Source organism: Carcharodon carcharias, chromosome 11 (assembly GCF_017639515.1).
Source record: "Carcharodon carcharias isolate sCarCar2 chromosome 11, sCarCar2.pri, whole genome shotgun sequence".
NCBI classification, from domain to species: domain Eukaryota; kingdom Metazoa; phylum Chordata; class Chondrichthyes; order Lamniformes; family Lamnidae; genus Carcharodon; species Carcharodon carcharias.
This window is the reverse complement of record NC_054477.1, coordinates 46,214,104-46,227,271: the sequence shown is the minus strand read 5'-3', so window position 1 is coordinate 46,227,271 and position 13,168 is coordinate 46,214,104. Positions and strand designations below refer to the sequence as shown.

General features: G+C 42.4%; 1 protein-coding gene across 1 annotated transcript in view; it reads right to left on the bottom strand.

Moving 5' to 3' along the window:
- The window catches only part of ubl3a (ubiquitin-like 3a), a 93,972-nt gene that overhangs the window by 17,902 nt on the left and 62,902 nt on the right, over nt 1-13,168 (bottom strand). The window contains exon 2 of the mRNA XM_041199797.1: nt 6,411-6,519. Coding sequence (XP_041055731.1) covers nt 6,411-6,519 — 109 coding nt within the window. The remainder of the gene's footprint in view (nt 1-6,410; nt 6,520-13,168) is intronic.

Genomic DNA, 13,168 nt, shown 5'->3' with positions numbered 1-13,168 from the left:
GACCCCAGTTTCAGGCTTAGCCACATCACACTCAAAATTACTATAAAGTTCTATTATATCATGAATTCTCTACTGCAGAGGATCCTTCACAAGACTTCTAAAGTGGTCATTTAGCAGTACAGAACTTGAGTATTGCTGAAAAAAAGACACATGTCGAAGCTTTTTGTCTTGCACTCATCAAGGCACTGCAAGACACCAATATAAGGCAGAAACAACAATTTATACTGCATGAGAAGAGTGCTGATTGGTTGGCAAGTCGACGCTTACAATTAGAGGTGTTGCCACAGAGAATGCACCAGTGATGATGACTGACATTTAACTGCCAAGCATTGTTTAAATTTAAACCAGGCAGCTTGAGCCCGATTGGTCAAGGCATTGCCCTGGGGAATGAGTCAGCGAATGGCTGCCACTTAATTTGTTAGCTGAAACAGCATATTGCGTGCACATGTTCTTTCTGTCTGCAAAAAACAGGGCCCGTGTATTAATATATGTAGCTTCCAGTACACACAAGTGCACCATACTGCAAGCCCAACTGACAATCTTATATTGTATGAGAAAAGATTGCTGACAACCAATTTAAGTTGTTGTTCCCACCTCTTCCTAGTGGTACCATCAGCTGCGTCTTATGAAGCAATCCATGCCCAAATGCGGCAAGACCTGGAAAATACCCAAGCTTAGTCTGATAAGTGGCAAGTAACAGGTGCCAGACAATGACCATCTCCAACAAGAGAGAATCGAACCATCACCCCATGACATTCAATGGCATTACCATCTCTGAATGTCCCACTATCAACATCCTGGGGGGTTACCATTGACCAGAAACTGAACTGAATGAGCCATATAAATACCATAGCTACAAAAGCAGGTCGGAGGCTAGGAATCCTGTGATGAGTAACTCACCTCCTGACTCCCCAAAGCATAGCCACCATCTACAAGGCACAAGTCAGGAGCGTGATGGAATACTCTCCACTTGCCTGGATGAGTGCAGTCCAACAACACTCAAGAAGCTTGACAGCATCCAGGACAAAGCAGCCGGCTTGATTGGCACCCCTTCCACAAACATTCACTCTCCCCATCACCAACAAACAGTGGCAGCAGTGTGTACCATCTAAAAGATGCACTGCAGAAATTCACCAAGGCTCCTTAGGCAGCACCTTCCAAACCCACGACCACCGCCATCTAGAAGACAAGGGCAGCAGATACATGGGAACACCACGACCTGCAAGTTCCCCTCCAAGTCATTCACCATCCTGACTTGGAAGTATATCACTGTTCCTTCACTGTCGCTGGGTCAAGATCCTGGAACCTCCTCCCTAACAGCACTGTGGGTGTACCTACACCACAGGAACTGCAGCAGTTCAAGAAGGCAGCTAACCACCATTTTCTCAAGGGCAATTAGAGATCGGCAATAAAATGCTGGCCTAGCCAGCGAAGCCCACATCACATAAATAAAAATATATTGGTATTTTGCGAACTATCCTGATGAGCGCAAGACAAAAAGCTTCGACGTGTCTTTTTTTCAGCAAATACAATACTAAATCTAAAATAGCCTGTTTTCTCATTGGTTTCTTGGCATATTGTTCTGAATGCATTGTATGAACCATTCTCCATCTTTTATCAATTTGCTTTGTGCAGTCAAATGGATGGCAAATCCTTATTCCATTGCCCTTGTTACATGCTCCTTTAATTTACTGGATTTATACTTAGGCTGTCTAACACTATGAGTACTGTTAGGGGACCAGTATTTTCCGCGCTTTGTTGACGCGCATAGCCCGACCCTATTACGATTTCTATTGAAACTGATGGCTTGAGATTCAAACTTCCAATTACTAGTTGAAAGAATGACCAGAAGATTTCCTGTTTTAAATCTTTTACTGGAAGAAATTGCTAAAATAAAAAACACTATTGACTAAACATTTTATGTTTGTGGGCAACTTATACTTTAACCTACAGAAACTACACTCTTCACGGAATTACAGTCCTTACAGCAAACAGTCCACAGATGCTTCTAGCTTCCAATGGGTTCGCACATCCCCGATTTGTTGAGTATTAACTTCCAGTGACTGTCTCCAGGTGCTTTCCTTAGTTTTCGGAGAGCTTCTTAAATTCACAACCAGCTGTAAAGCCTGTTCTGATTAATTTTCTTCTCCCTGGCCATGCCAGGGCAAATCTCCCAGAATCCTTAGACGGCTACGGAATCTGTCTCTTCGACTAGAGACCGTCTCCTTCCCACATTCGGTTGTGGTAGCTTGCAAAGCCAAGCAGCCTCTCTTTTGGCTGACCACAAAGAACTGCTGTCTGCCTGAGATTACTTCTAAATTGAGAGTTGGGCTCTCTAGGATAGGTAATTAGCATTTTTATCTAGATACAAGGCTAATGTGTTGCATGTTGCTATGGGGAAGAGGACAGAGGAAGGCATTTTTGAGATTAGGTTATAGGCTTCCCTGCAGTGAACCTAGTGATTCTAGCATATAACACTTTTCTGTTGCGAATGTAGAGTTGTCATGTGAGTAACTTAAAAATGTGATAAGTAACAGGAGAAAAATATCCTCTCAGTTCCTTATGGCTTTTGCAGCAAAATAGGATTGCAATTCTTTTACCATATATGTATATACTACACATTCACCGACTCCCACTACTATCTTGATTACACTTTCTCCCACATCACTTCCTATAAGATCTATCAGTTCCTCCATTCTTCATTGCATCTGTCCTGAAGATGCAGCCTTCCACACTAGTGCTTCTGATGCATCTTCTTTTTCCATCAACTGAGGATTCCCCTCCACCATTGACAGGCCCATCGACCACATTCATCTCATTTCCTACACTTTTGCCCTCACCCCCTCTCTCCCAGAACAGAAAGAGTGCTTTCTGTTGTCCTTGCCTTCCATCCCTCCAGCCTTCACATTCAACAGAACACGCTTATCTCCAATGCGATGTTACCATCAAACACATCTTCACCTTTCCTCCTCTCTCAGGATTCTAAAAGGACCATTCCCTCTGTGATACCATGGTCCACTCTACCATCACCCCCTTCCTATGCAGTGCAGATGCACTATCTGTCCTTTCACCGCCTCCCTTCCCAATGCTCAGGGACCCAAACACTCCTTCAATTTACTTGCTAGTCTTTCAATTTCATACCATATTCATTGCTCTCGATACAGCCTCCTCTACAATGGAGGGACCAAATGCAGATTTAGTGATCATTTTGCTAAACACCTCCATTCAGTCTGCAAACCCTGAGTTACCAGTTGCTTGCCACTTTAATTCTCCACCTTGCTCCCACACTGACCTCTCTGTCCTCCTATATTTTTCCAATGAAGCTCAATGGAAACTCAAGGAACAGCACCTAATTTTTCCATTAAGCACTTGGCAACCTTCAGGACTGAACATATTGAGTTCAACAATTTCAAATCATAACCACTTTGCCCACTTGTTTGGACAGCAGATGCTGGTAATGGTTCTGCTGTTCATTTCACCACATCTTCTTTTCACTCCCTCACTTGCCCTCCCTTAGTTTATTCCTCCCTTTCCCCGTGCCTGCTTAAAACCTGTTACACATCAGAAGCATCTTCCAGTTCAGATGAAAGGTTGAAAGGTCACTGGCCTGAAACATTAACTATGTTGCTCTCCCCACAGATGCTGCCTGACCAGGATTTCCTAATTATATTTATAATTCATTTTTTTGTTCAGGATATACAGTGAATATGGAAAATATGTTGTCACTATTATTCTCATCTGATGTAACCAATACCATAAGAAGATTAAGTATGGCTATGACTCTATTTTTCTGTTTAGCAGATTTTAAAAAAGACACCATAATGCCCAATTGTGTCAAATTCAAGATCTCTTCAACACTGGGATATAATGATAAAATAAACTTAAAATGCACGCGCAAGATGTACTTAAGTTTTAGGTCTGCCAAATGGGAAGAGAGAAAAAAAAGCAGATTCTGTCAGATGTGTTAGAAAATATTGCCTCTAACTAAAGCAGTTAAAACTGAACTATGCAGCAGGTATAAAGCCACAAAAAAAAAGTTTCAGTGATAAATAGAACAAAGTGTTCACCATTTTACTACTGGCTCCGCTGTTTAATATCAGCTTTCTTACAGCTCTTCAAAAGAGACCAGGTGTGTTTTCTTACAACTACCTTGATAGCGCTAACATTATTTTCCATTTCAATAATTTCATTAAGAATCCCTTTATAGATACTTGATTTTATAAGATGACATGAATTCTGCAACTGGACATCCTGTCTGTACTAGGAAGATTTGGTTAAGACAAAACCATTATAAATTTAATTGTTGTTTGCAGATTCTCTTTACAACTATGAATCCACATTACTTTTCGGGCTGGAACATGATGCCAAGTAGTGCTGACCTCTCCAGGAAATGGTGGCAACATTTCTGTGATTAGGGCACTCTGAAGCACAATGTGGAAAATTCAAAAATAAATTGTTCCTACCAACATATGCAGATGTTATCTGTTGCAACGGTTACAGCTTGTAACCTGGACATATCCTTTAAGCCTTTCACTGGCCATATCCTTCTAAATAGTTTGGCACTCTAATTGTGAAATTTATATAATCTACAGCCAACTTTTACTGAGAGATTAATAATTTGTTAAAAAAAATTGCACCTAATAGATCATATCCCAGACCTTTAAAGTTTCTAATAAAATGTCTATAAAAGTAGTCTAATACCATCTTGGTACAGTTTGTTCGGACTCACTGGTAAGGACCAAGTTATTGACTTTCATAACAAATCAAAGTTGATGAGAAAAAGATTTTGGTGCATTATCTGAAGAACAGGGCCGCGCAAGAGTATTTGAACCCCTGGGCGTACCTTCAGCCTGACGACTATTCTCCCCAATATTCCGAGGTGTTGACAGAAGTGACAGCATGGAAAGCAGACAGAAATGACGTCAAAGTTGGCAGCAAGGCGCAAGCTGGTTTGAAGCGGACGTAACTCCTGGGAAGCCGGTATGGGTTTAAGGAGCAGGTTAACTTGGGTATTCACTGCCTTCACATTGGGAACTCAAAACTCCCTGTGTGAACACACCTAAGCAACTAGCAGACTGTGGGTTAAAGCTCTGCTGTTTAACTTCCAGTCATAGTCATTCATAGAAATAATGCGGCAATGTTTGCAGCAAATCTCAAAAACAAATCACCGACCCGATAAGAAGTAAAGTGATCTGAACCCCCACTCGCACCCAACGCAACTGGACTAATGCTTGCTGTTCATGCCTGATCCCTCAATGAAAATCAAACCTCAACAATCCCATTGCAACCCGCCAAAATCCAGTCAATCACAGTTCTCTTGGCTGGGATTTCAGTTTAATAAGGTTTGAATTCGATTGGGTGGCACTGCACTGAATTGGATGTCACTGTGTGGCACTCCTGCAGTCCTAGGTGAGCACCTAGTTCGCCTCATGGGAGCAGCAGCCCTGCTGAAGAGCAGGTATAGCAACTTAGAAATACTTCTTGCTGTCGGTGCTCCACAGGAGCAATTCTTCCATGTGGAATTTGATGTCAGTAATGCACATCAAGTACAAATAAAAAAAAAAAAATCATATAGAAGGACTGCTACTGAAGATTAATTCTGACCCACAGGAAAAGGAAAGAGAAACCTCTTGATGCTTCTAGCTGAGGTTTTGATGCATTTTTATGATTCTACAGCACTATGATATTGTCAACATTCTTTTGACGCTTCCACAATGCACACTCATGTTTTATTACATTTTATGTACTGTAAAATTGAAGCTTTAGAAATACCCAGTGGCCTTTTAGGAATGCAATCTGCCTATTACATTAAAAACATCTGCAGGTTATAAATAACCTACATAATCCTACCATCACCTACAGAAGTAAGGAAAATATACAGGACTGAAAGCGTCTTTTTCATGGTAACACATATATGCCTGTAGCCTTAAAAATATAGATTTGATATCTTAATTTTCAACTATTTAAAAACCCTGGTATGATAAAGATTACACCAGGGTTAAATAAATGTAAGAAGTTTTTCACTGTATGAATATAGTTGAAGGAAAACTGGTTTCCATTCCTCGCCTCATCCTAAAAGGCACTGTTGATATGCGAAAATATGGGTCAACAGTACTGCAATTGGGATAAGAAAGCCAATCTCGAGTTTTACACCTGCAGTTCCCATATAGAAGCAGACACTGAAGCCTAGAGAGTAATACTAGTTCATCTCCCAAATGTATACGTGATGGAGGGATGCAGGGATATTACTCTCCTGAAAATAAATTTAGTTGAAGCATGGAGATAAAAATGTTTGCAGAAAAGCCTGCGACATTCTCTGGGGGATGGTGCAGTAGTTATAAAATGGGCCCAATTTCGATTCAAAGGCTACCATGTACACAAAAGTCATAAATCACAATACAACTACTCACCCATTGGCCAGTTTTCGTAGACATGTTTGGCAATGTCTGCTGCTGAATCATTGGGTGAAAACAGAAATTCTTTTGTTTTTCCACTCACCAAAATGAGTCGCAAGTTAATCTGTTTAAAAGGAAAATACAACACTTCAATACAGCATGGAGAAGCAAACTGTAGTTGTTGATCAATGCTCAAAATTAATGCTACTGAACCATTAGATATCAGGAACACCAGATGATAAGTCACTGGTCTGCACTACCAAAGAAATGCAATGAATATTCCAAATTAAAAAAAACTTATAGATTAACATTCAGTAGACAAGATGCTTCTAGCACGTGAATGCAAAATACAGCCAGCTTGTGTGGCCACTGGAACAGTTTTAAAAAGGGAGGGAAAAATAACTTGCATTTGTATAGTGCCTTTAATGACCTCAGGATATTCCAAAGCACTTTACAGGCAATGAAATACCTTTGAAACATAGTCATTGTTGTAACGTGAACACAACAGCCAAACTGGGCACAGCAAGGCCCCACAAACAGCAGTAAGACACTGACCTGATAATCTGTTCTTAGTGATGTTGGTTAAGGCAATAAATATTGTCCACAATCCCAGAGAGAACTTCCTGCTTTTCTTTGGAAAATTCAATGGAATTTTTTTGCGTCCACCTGAGGGATTGATTTGTCAACTTTGTCAGTGCAGAACTCCCTCAGTACTGCATTGAAGCGTCAGCATGCATTATAGGCTGAGTGAGGCTTCAATCAATAACCTACTGACTCAGAGGTGAGATTGCCATCACTGAGCCAAGCCACCACTGAGCCAAGCCTACCACCTTAACTGAGGGATCTAAAGCCAGGAAATTGCAGCTGTAATGTAACAATTACACCTGTGCATACAACTACTGGAAATATTCATGATTGACAGCCTGGCTACCAATTCACAGGGCTTTGAATTAAAGTTTTGATTTAAATGTGCATGTTTAAAGTAGAATATTTTGTTAACACCAAGTACTTACTGGTGGAAATATTTAGTAAAGAAGGAAGTACGGCATAAAGGAAACATATTTCAAGGAACCAATCTAAAAACACTTCTGCCTCTTACAAATTTCTTTGACTTATCTGTATAGTTGCATACACACCTCCTTCACTTCCATATCCAGCCCCCAATAACAAGAGCATAAGATCTCATTCACAATAGGGAATGTCACAAAAAAAAATCTGCCAGTGCAAGAGAGTATAAACACCTAAGTTTAGCCAACACACATCAGATATCACTTCATTACAAATTCAAAACAATCTACCAGTCACTGATAAGAGTCTGAAATTTGCACTGTTCAACTTGTAATTACAGTAATTAATCTCAGTCAGTACAATTCAATTATCTGGCCTTAACAGCTCCACCAGAGCAGACTACCTCACTGTATTTTAGGTAAGTAACACACTGAATTATCACGATCCTTACATTGCAGGAGGCCGCCATTTGGTCCATCAAGTCTGCACTGGCTCTCTGAAAGAACATTCTACTTAGTCCCACTCCCCTGCCTTATGCGCGTAACCTTGCACATCCTCTCTTTTCAGATAACAATCCAATTCCTTTCCGAATATCTCAGGTGCATCTGCCCCCACCAGCCTCTCAGGAAGTTTGTTCTAGAATCCAACTACCCTCTGGGTGGAAAAAATTTTCCTCATCATTTTTACCAATTATTTTGAATCTGTGCCCTCTAGTTCTTGATGCTCCCTTGAGTGGGAACAGTTTCTCACTATTTATCCTGTCCATACCCCTCAGGATCTTGAATACCTCCATCAAGTCTCCTCTCAACCTTTCCTCCAGGGAGAACAGTCCCAACCTCTCCAATCTATACCTACAGTTCTTCATTCCTGGAATCATTGTTGTGAACCTCCTCTGTACACTTTCCAATGCCTTCACATCCTTCCTTCAGTATGACACCCAGAAATGGACGCAGTACTCAAATGAGGTCTAACTAGTGTCTTATACAAGTTCAACATAACCTCCTTACTCTCGTAATCAATGCCCCTATTAATAAAGCCTAATACACTATATGCCTTATTAACTGCTCTCTCAACATGCCTTGTCATCTTCAATGACTTATGTACATATACACCGAGGTCCCTCTGTTCCTGCACCTCCTTTAGAATTTCTTCTTTTATTTTATACAGAGTGTCCATGCTCTTCCTGCCAAAATGAATTACCTCGCACATCTCTGCACTGAACTTCATCGGTTACTTGTCTGCTCAATCCACCAACATGTCTATGTCCTTTTGGAGTTCAAGACTATTCTCACAGTTGACAACGTTCCCAATCTTAGTATCATCTGCAAATTTTGAAATCATGCCCTGAAAACCTCAACAGCACATCATCCAACTCTTAATATTTAAATAACGTTGGCTATCCTCAAGAGGTAGGAAACATATTGTCTAAACAATCCTTAAAAAAAGTCTTAATAAATATTCTCAAAACCATTAGGATCTGAAAGTCCCATTTGTGTACTTCCAAGACAGTGTTTTTATAAATAAGTTCATTATAAAAGAAAGTAAGGAGGCCAAGTGGCATATTGCACTTGCACAGACTCTCAAAGAGCTAATTACCAAGTCTCATTTCTTACCTTACATACAGTTTAAATCTTTCAATTATTTATTCACTTCCATTTTAAAAGTTATTATAGATTCTGCCTCCATCACTGTTTCTGGTAGGGCATTGTCCTAACAACTCTCTATGTGAAAACATTCTCACTGTACCCATGGTTCTTCTGGTGATTATCTTAGACATGTGCCCCCTGCTGCCCCCGCACTTCCTCCCCCACCCCTCCCAAGTTATTGATCTATGAAAACTTTTCCTGCTTTACTTAATCAAAGCCTCTCAATTTTGAACACCTATTAGATCACCTCTCAATCTTGTGGGTTCCACTTAAAAGAGTCACACTTTCTCTAGTCCCTCTTCATAACTAAAGTTTCTTATCCACGACATCATCTTAGTGTACTTCTACACTCTCTCTGTGGCTGTGATATCTTTCTCGAAGGTGCCCAGACTAGTTGTTGTCAATTAGACCCATCCTGGAACCATCAGGGGATATTCCTGAATTGAATGGGTTTTTCTGAAACAAAGAAGGGGACTGTATAAAAGCAAAAAGCTGCGGATGCTGGAAATCCAAAACAAAAATAAATACCTGGAAAAGCTCAGCAGGTCTGGCAGCATCTGTGGAGAGGAACACAGTTAACGTTTCGAGTCCGTATGACCCTTCAACAAAACTAAGTAAAAATAGAAGAGAGGTGAAATATAAGCTGGTTTAAGGGGGGGTGGGGGGGAGTGGTGGGACAAGTAGAGCTGGATAGAGGGCCAGCGATAGGTGGAGATAGCCAAAAGATGTTATAGCCAAAAGGACAAAGAGGTGTTGAAGGTGGTGATATTATCTAAGGAATATGCTAATTAAGGGTAGAAAGCAGGACAAGCAAGGTACAGATAGCTCCAGTGGGGGTGGGGTGAAGGAATAGGCCAAAGGGTAGAGATAAAACAATGGATGGAAATACATTTAAAAATAATGGAAATAGGAGGGAAAAGAAAAATCTATTTTAACTACCCTCAACTCTGCCTTCAAATAATAAACCAGGATGCAGCAAATCAAACTGAGACTATCACCATTTTTTGGATGAGGAACTACCATTGTGAGGAACTACCATCGTGAGGAATTCCATAGAAAGACAGCTATATTTGTCCCTTTGTAATCCTTAAGTGCTGTCTGTAGAAAGACACAGCAGAAAGACAATTCAACAAACTGAGTGCCTGGTAATGAGGCTATAATTAACTCATTTTGTGACCTGTAGGAAGTCGATCTCTAAGAGAATCCTGAATCAACTTTGACATATGACTTGGGTAGTTGAATTCACCTAAATTAGCCTTCAGGAATGAAGGTGCCTTCTTCATCAGGCTTCCACTGTGTTTTCTCCAGAAAACGACCATTATGTGAATGATGAACTATTCTTTTTGCTTATAACCTGTAAACATGCACAATTCCTCTACATTGGAGAGACCAAACGCAGACTGGGTGACCGCTCTGCAGAACACCTTCGGTCTGTCCGCAAGCATTACCCGGACCTCCCTGTCGCTTGCCACCTCAACACTCCACCCTGCTCTCTTGCCCACATGTCTGTCCTTGGCTTGCTGCATTGTTCCAGTGAAGCTCAACGCAAACTGGAGGAAAAGCACCTCATCTTCTGACTAGGCACTTTACAGCCTTCCGGACTGGAGATTAGTTCAACAATTTTGAACTCTCTCATCCATCCCCACCCCCCTCCCGTTTCTTCCCCCTCCTTTTTGTTTTTTCCAATAATTTATATAGATTTTTCTTTTCCCACCTATTTATTTCTACCTTTTAGTATTCCCCCACCCCCACTAGAGCTATCTGTACCTTATCTGTCCTGTCTTCTACTCTTAATTAGCACATTCCTTTAGATAATATCACCACCTTCAACACCTCTTTGTTCTTTTGTCTGTGACAGCTTTTGGTTATCTCCACTTATTACTGGCTGCTTGCCCCAACAACCCCTCCCCCTTAAACCAGCTTATATTTCACCCCTTTTCTATTTTTTACTTAGTTCTGTTCATGAGGACTCGAAACGTCAACTGTGCTCTCCTCCATTGATGCTGCCAGACCTGCTGAGTTTTTCCAGGTATTTCTGTTTCTGTTTTGGATTTCCAGCATCCTCAGTTTTTTGCTTTTATCTTTCCTTGAGTGTATTTGCGTGTGTGTGAGTGATTGTGTTAGAGTGCCGTGGTGTTAGATTTCAGGGTGTGCGTGTAAATAAACAAGCCTCTTTCATTATTAAACCCATGAAGGCTTTGCTGCTGGTTTAAACTATCCAAGCACTCAGGGATTAACACATACGAACACTCCAACTTCTTCTCAAAGCATTACTGATTACAGGCAATTGGAAAGGAACAGTAGTTCTTTCTCAGCCTGTCCCTAACAATAGGCTCAGCATCACTTTGAACTCAATACTCCAGTCTAGGAATGGAATTTTCCACTCTGGAGACTAAGCGCGGTGGCAAGCGGGAAAGTTGGTGGCGTTCCCACCGGCTGGCATGGCAGATTGCAGTGCCAGATCATCCATTTACCACCTCATTATGTATGCATGAACGAGCATGTTGTATCACGTAGGAGGGCGGGCTGGGATTTGTCCACCCCTCCATTTCTGGGTGCCATATTTAAAACGCACCTAGACACGCACATTCACCTGTTACAGCCCAGGACTTTGTCGTGGTGAGCACACGAATGGCCCTGAGGCAAGCGCTGTGCATCCAAGTTCAGTGATAAGGGATTGGCAGCACTCCTCCAGACAGTCAAGAACCGGTGGCAGATCCTTTTTGCCCATGATGGGAACTAGAGATCCACCAAGTTCAACACCAAGGTTAGGGAGCTGGTCGCCAGGGCAGTCAGCACATGCGATCTTCAGAAGAGGACCATTATCCAGTGCGAAAAAGACCGATTGATCTGCTCCACCAGGGTCAATCTTCCCCTCACTCTTGACGCCATCAGGCATTTGCAGGGTTACAGTCCACAGGGATCTCACATATGACCAGCACAAGGGACATTACCACTGATTCTCTCACACATACTTTTACATCTTCATCTCTTGTCACATCCTGCACAAGTTGCACCCTCAGCGCTTATATAGGTTCACTCTGCACACACAGAAAGCAGGCATGCTTATCTTTTTTGGCATCCGTCTTGCTCAGTCTGTCCATCTGTATTTATGCAGGACAAGATTACCCACAACAGGGAGAGATCCCAGACAGGAGCGGGGAATGCTAGAGATCAGGCCACTACCATCTTCAAGGAGCAGACAGCAGACTTGGCTGGCGAGGCCAGGGACCGTTCCTGTGTCAGAAGCAGATCAGCATCTCCCAAGAAGCCAGTGAGGCCCCATCCACTGGTCTTCACCCACCCGCTGAAACTGAGTGCTGTTTAATGTAGGTGACTATCCAACCAATCACTAATCACCTCTTCTGTCTATTACAGCCACTAGCAAGAAAAGGAGGAGACACATCGCTAACCAGCCCATCAGCCCCTGCCCTCAGACCACCCAAGATGAGGATTCTGAAGACCCACGAGATGAGCAGCCATCACTGCATTCACCTACTCTCTCCACCAGCGCACAGCCATATAACTAGATGGGACCTAGCTTTAGAGCAGGCTTGGGGTCACCATCTGCTCAGCGTAGATTCTGGTCCACAGCAGGTGGAGGCAGTGATAGCCCAAGTCACCAGCACTGCTGGAGTCCATGCTCCTGCTGAGTTTGAGTCTGACAATGAGCTTCTGGAATTGACCCCGAGAGAGATATTGGAGCTCCAAAAACAGGTGGGATACAGCAGGCAGGGTTGTCAGAGGTCGTCAGCAGATTAGAAGAGGATGGAGGAGTTCAACATGCCAGCGCATCAAGGTCACCACTGGAAGGGTGGCAACTGCCATGGAGACTTCGGTCTAGCACTTGGAGCTGCACATCATCGCTATAGCCATGAGTGCAATCCATCAGTGGCTAAGCAAGAAGGGGATGGACACCTTGATCTCCCAGCAGGAGTCCATTCTCCTCCAGGATTCAAGGAGGGGCTCTAGGGCTCACACAGGGAGGAGCAGCGTCAGAAGGGGGCCCCAGGGAAATCCACCTAGGACTCTCCAAGGCTGTTCAGCTGCTCCAAATCCCCTTTGTATGTAACCCCAGCAGCTCAAGCCAAGGAGGGTGCATCTGCTCCACAGCAGGAG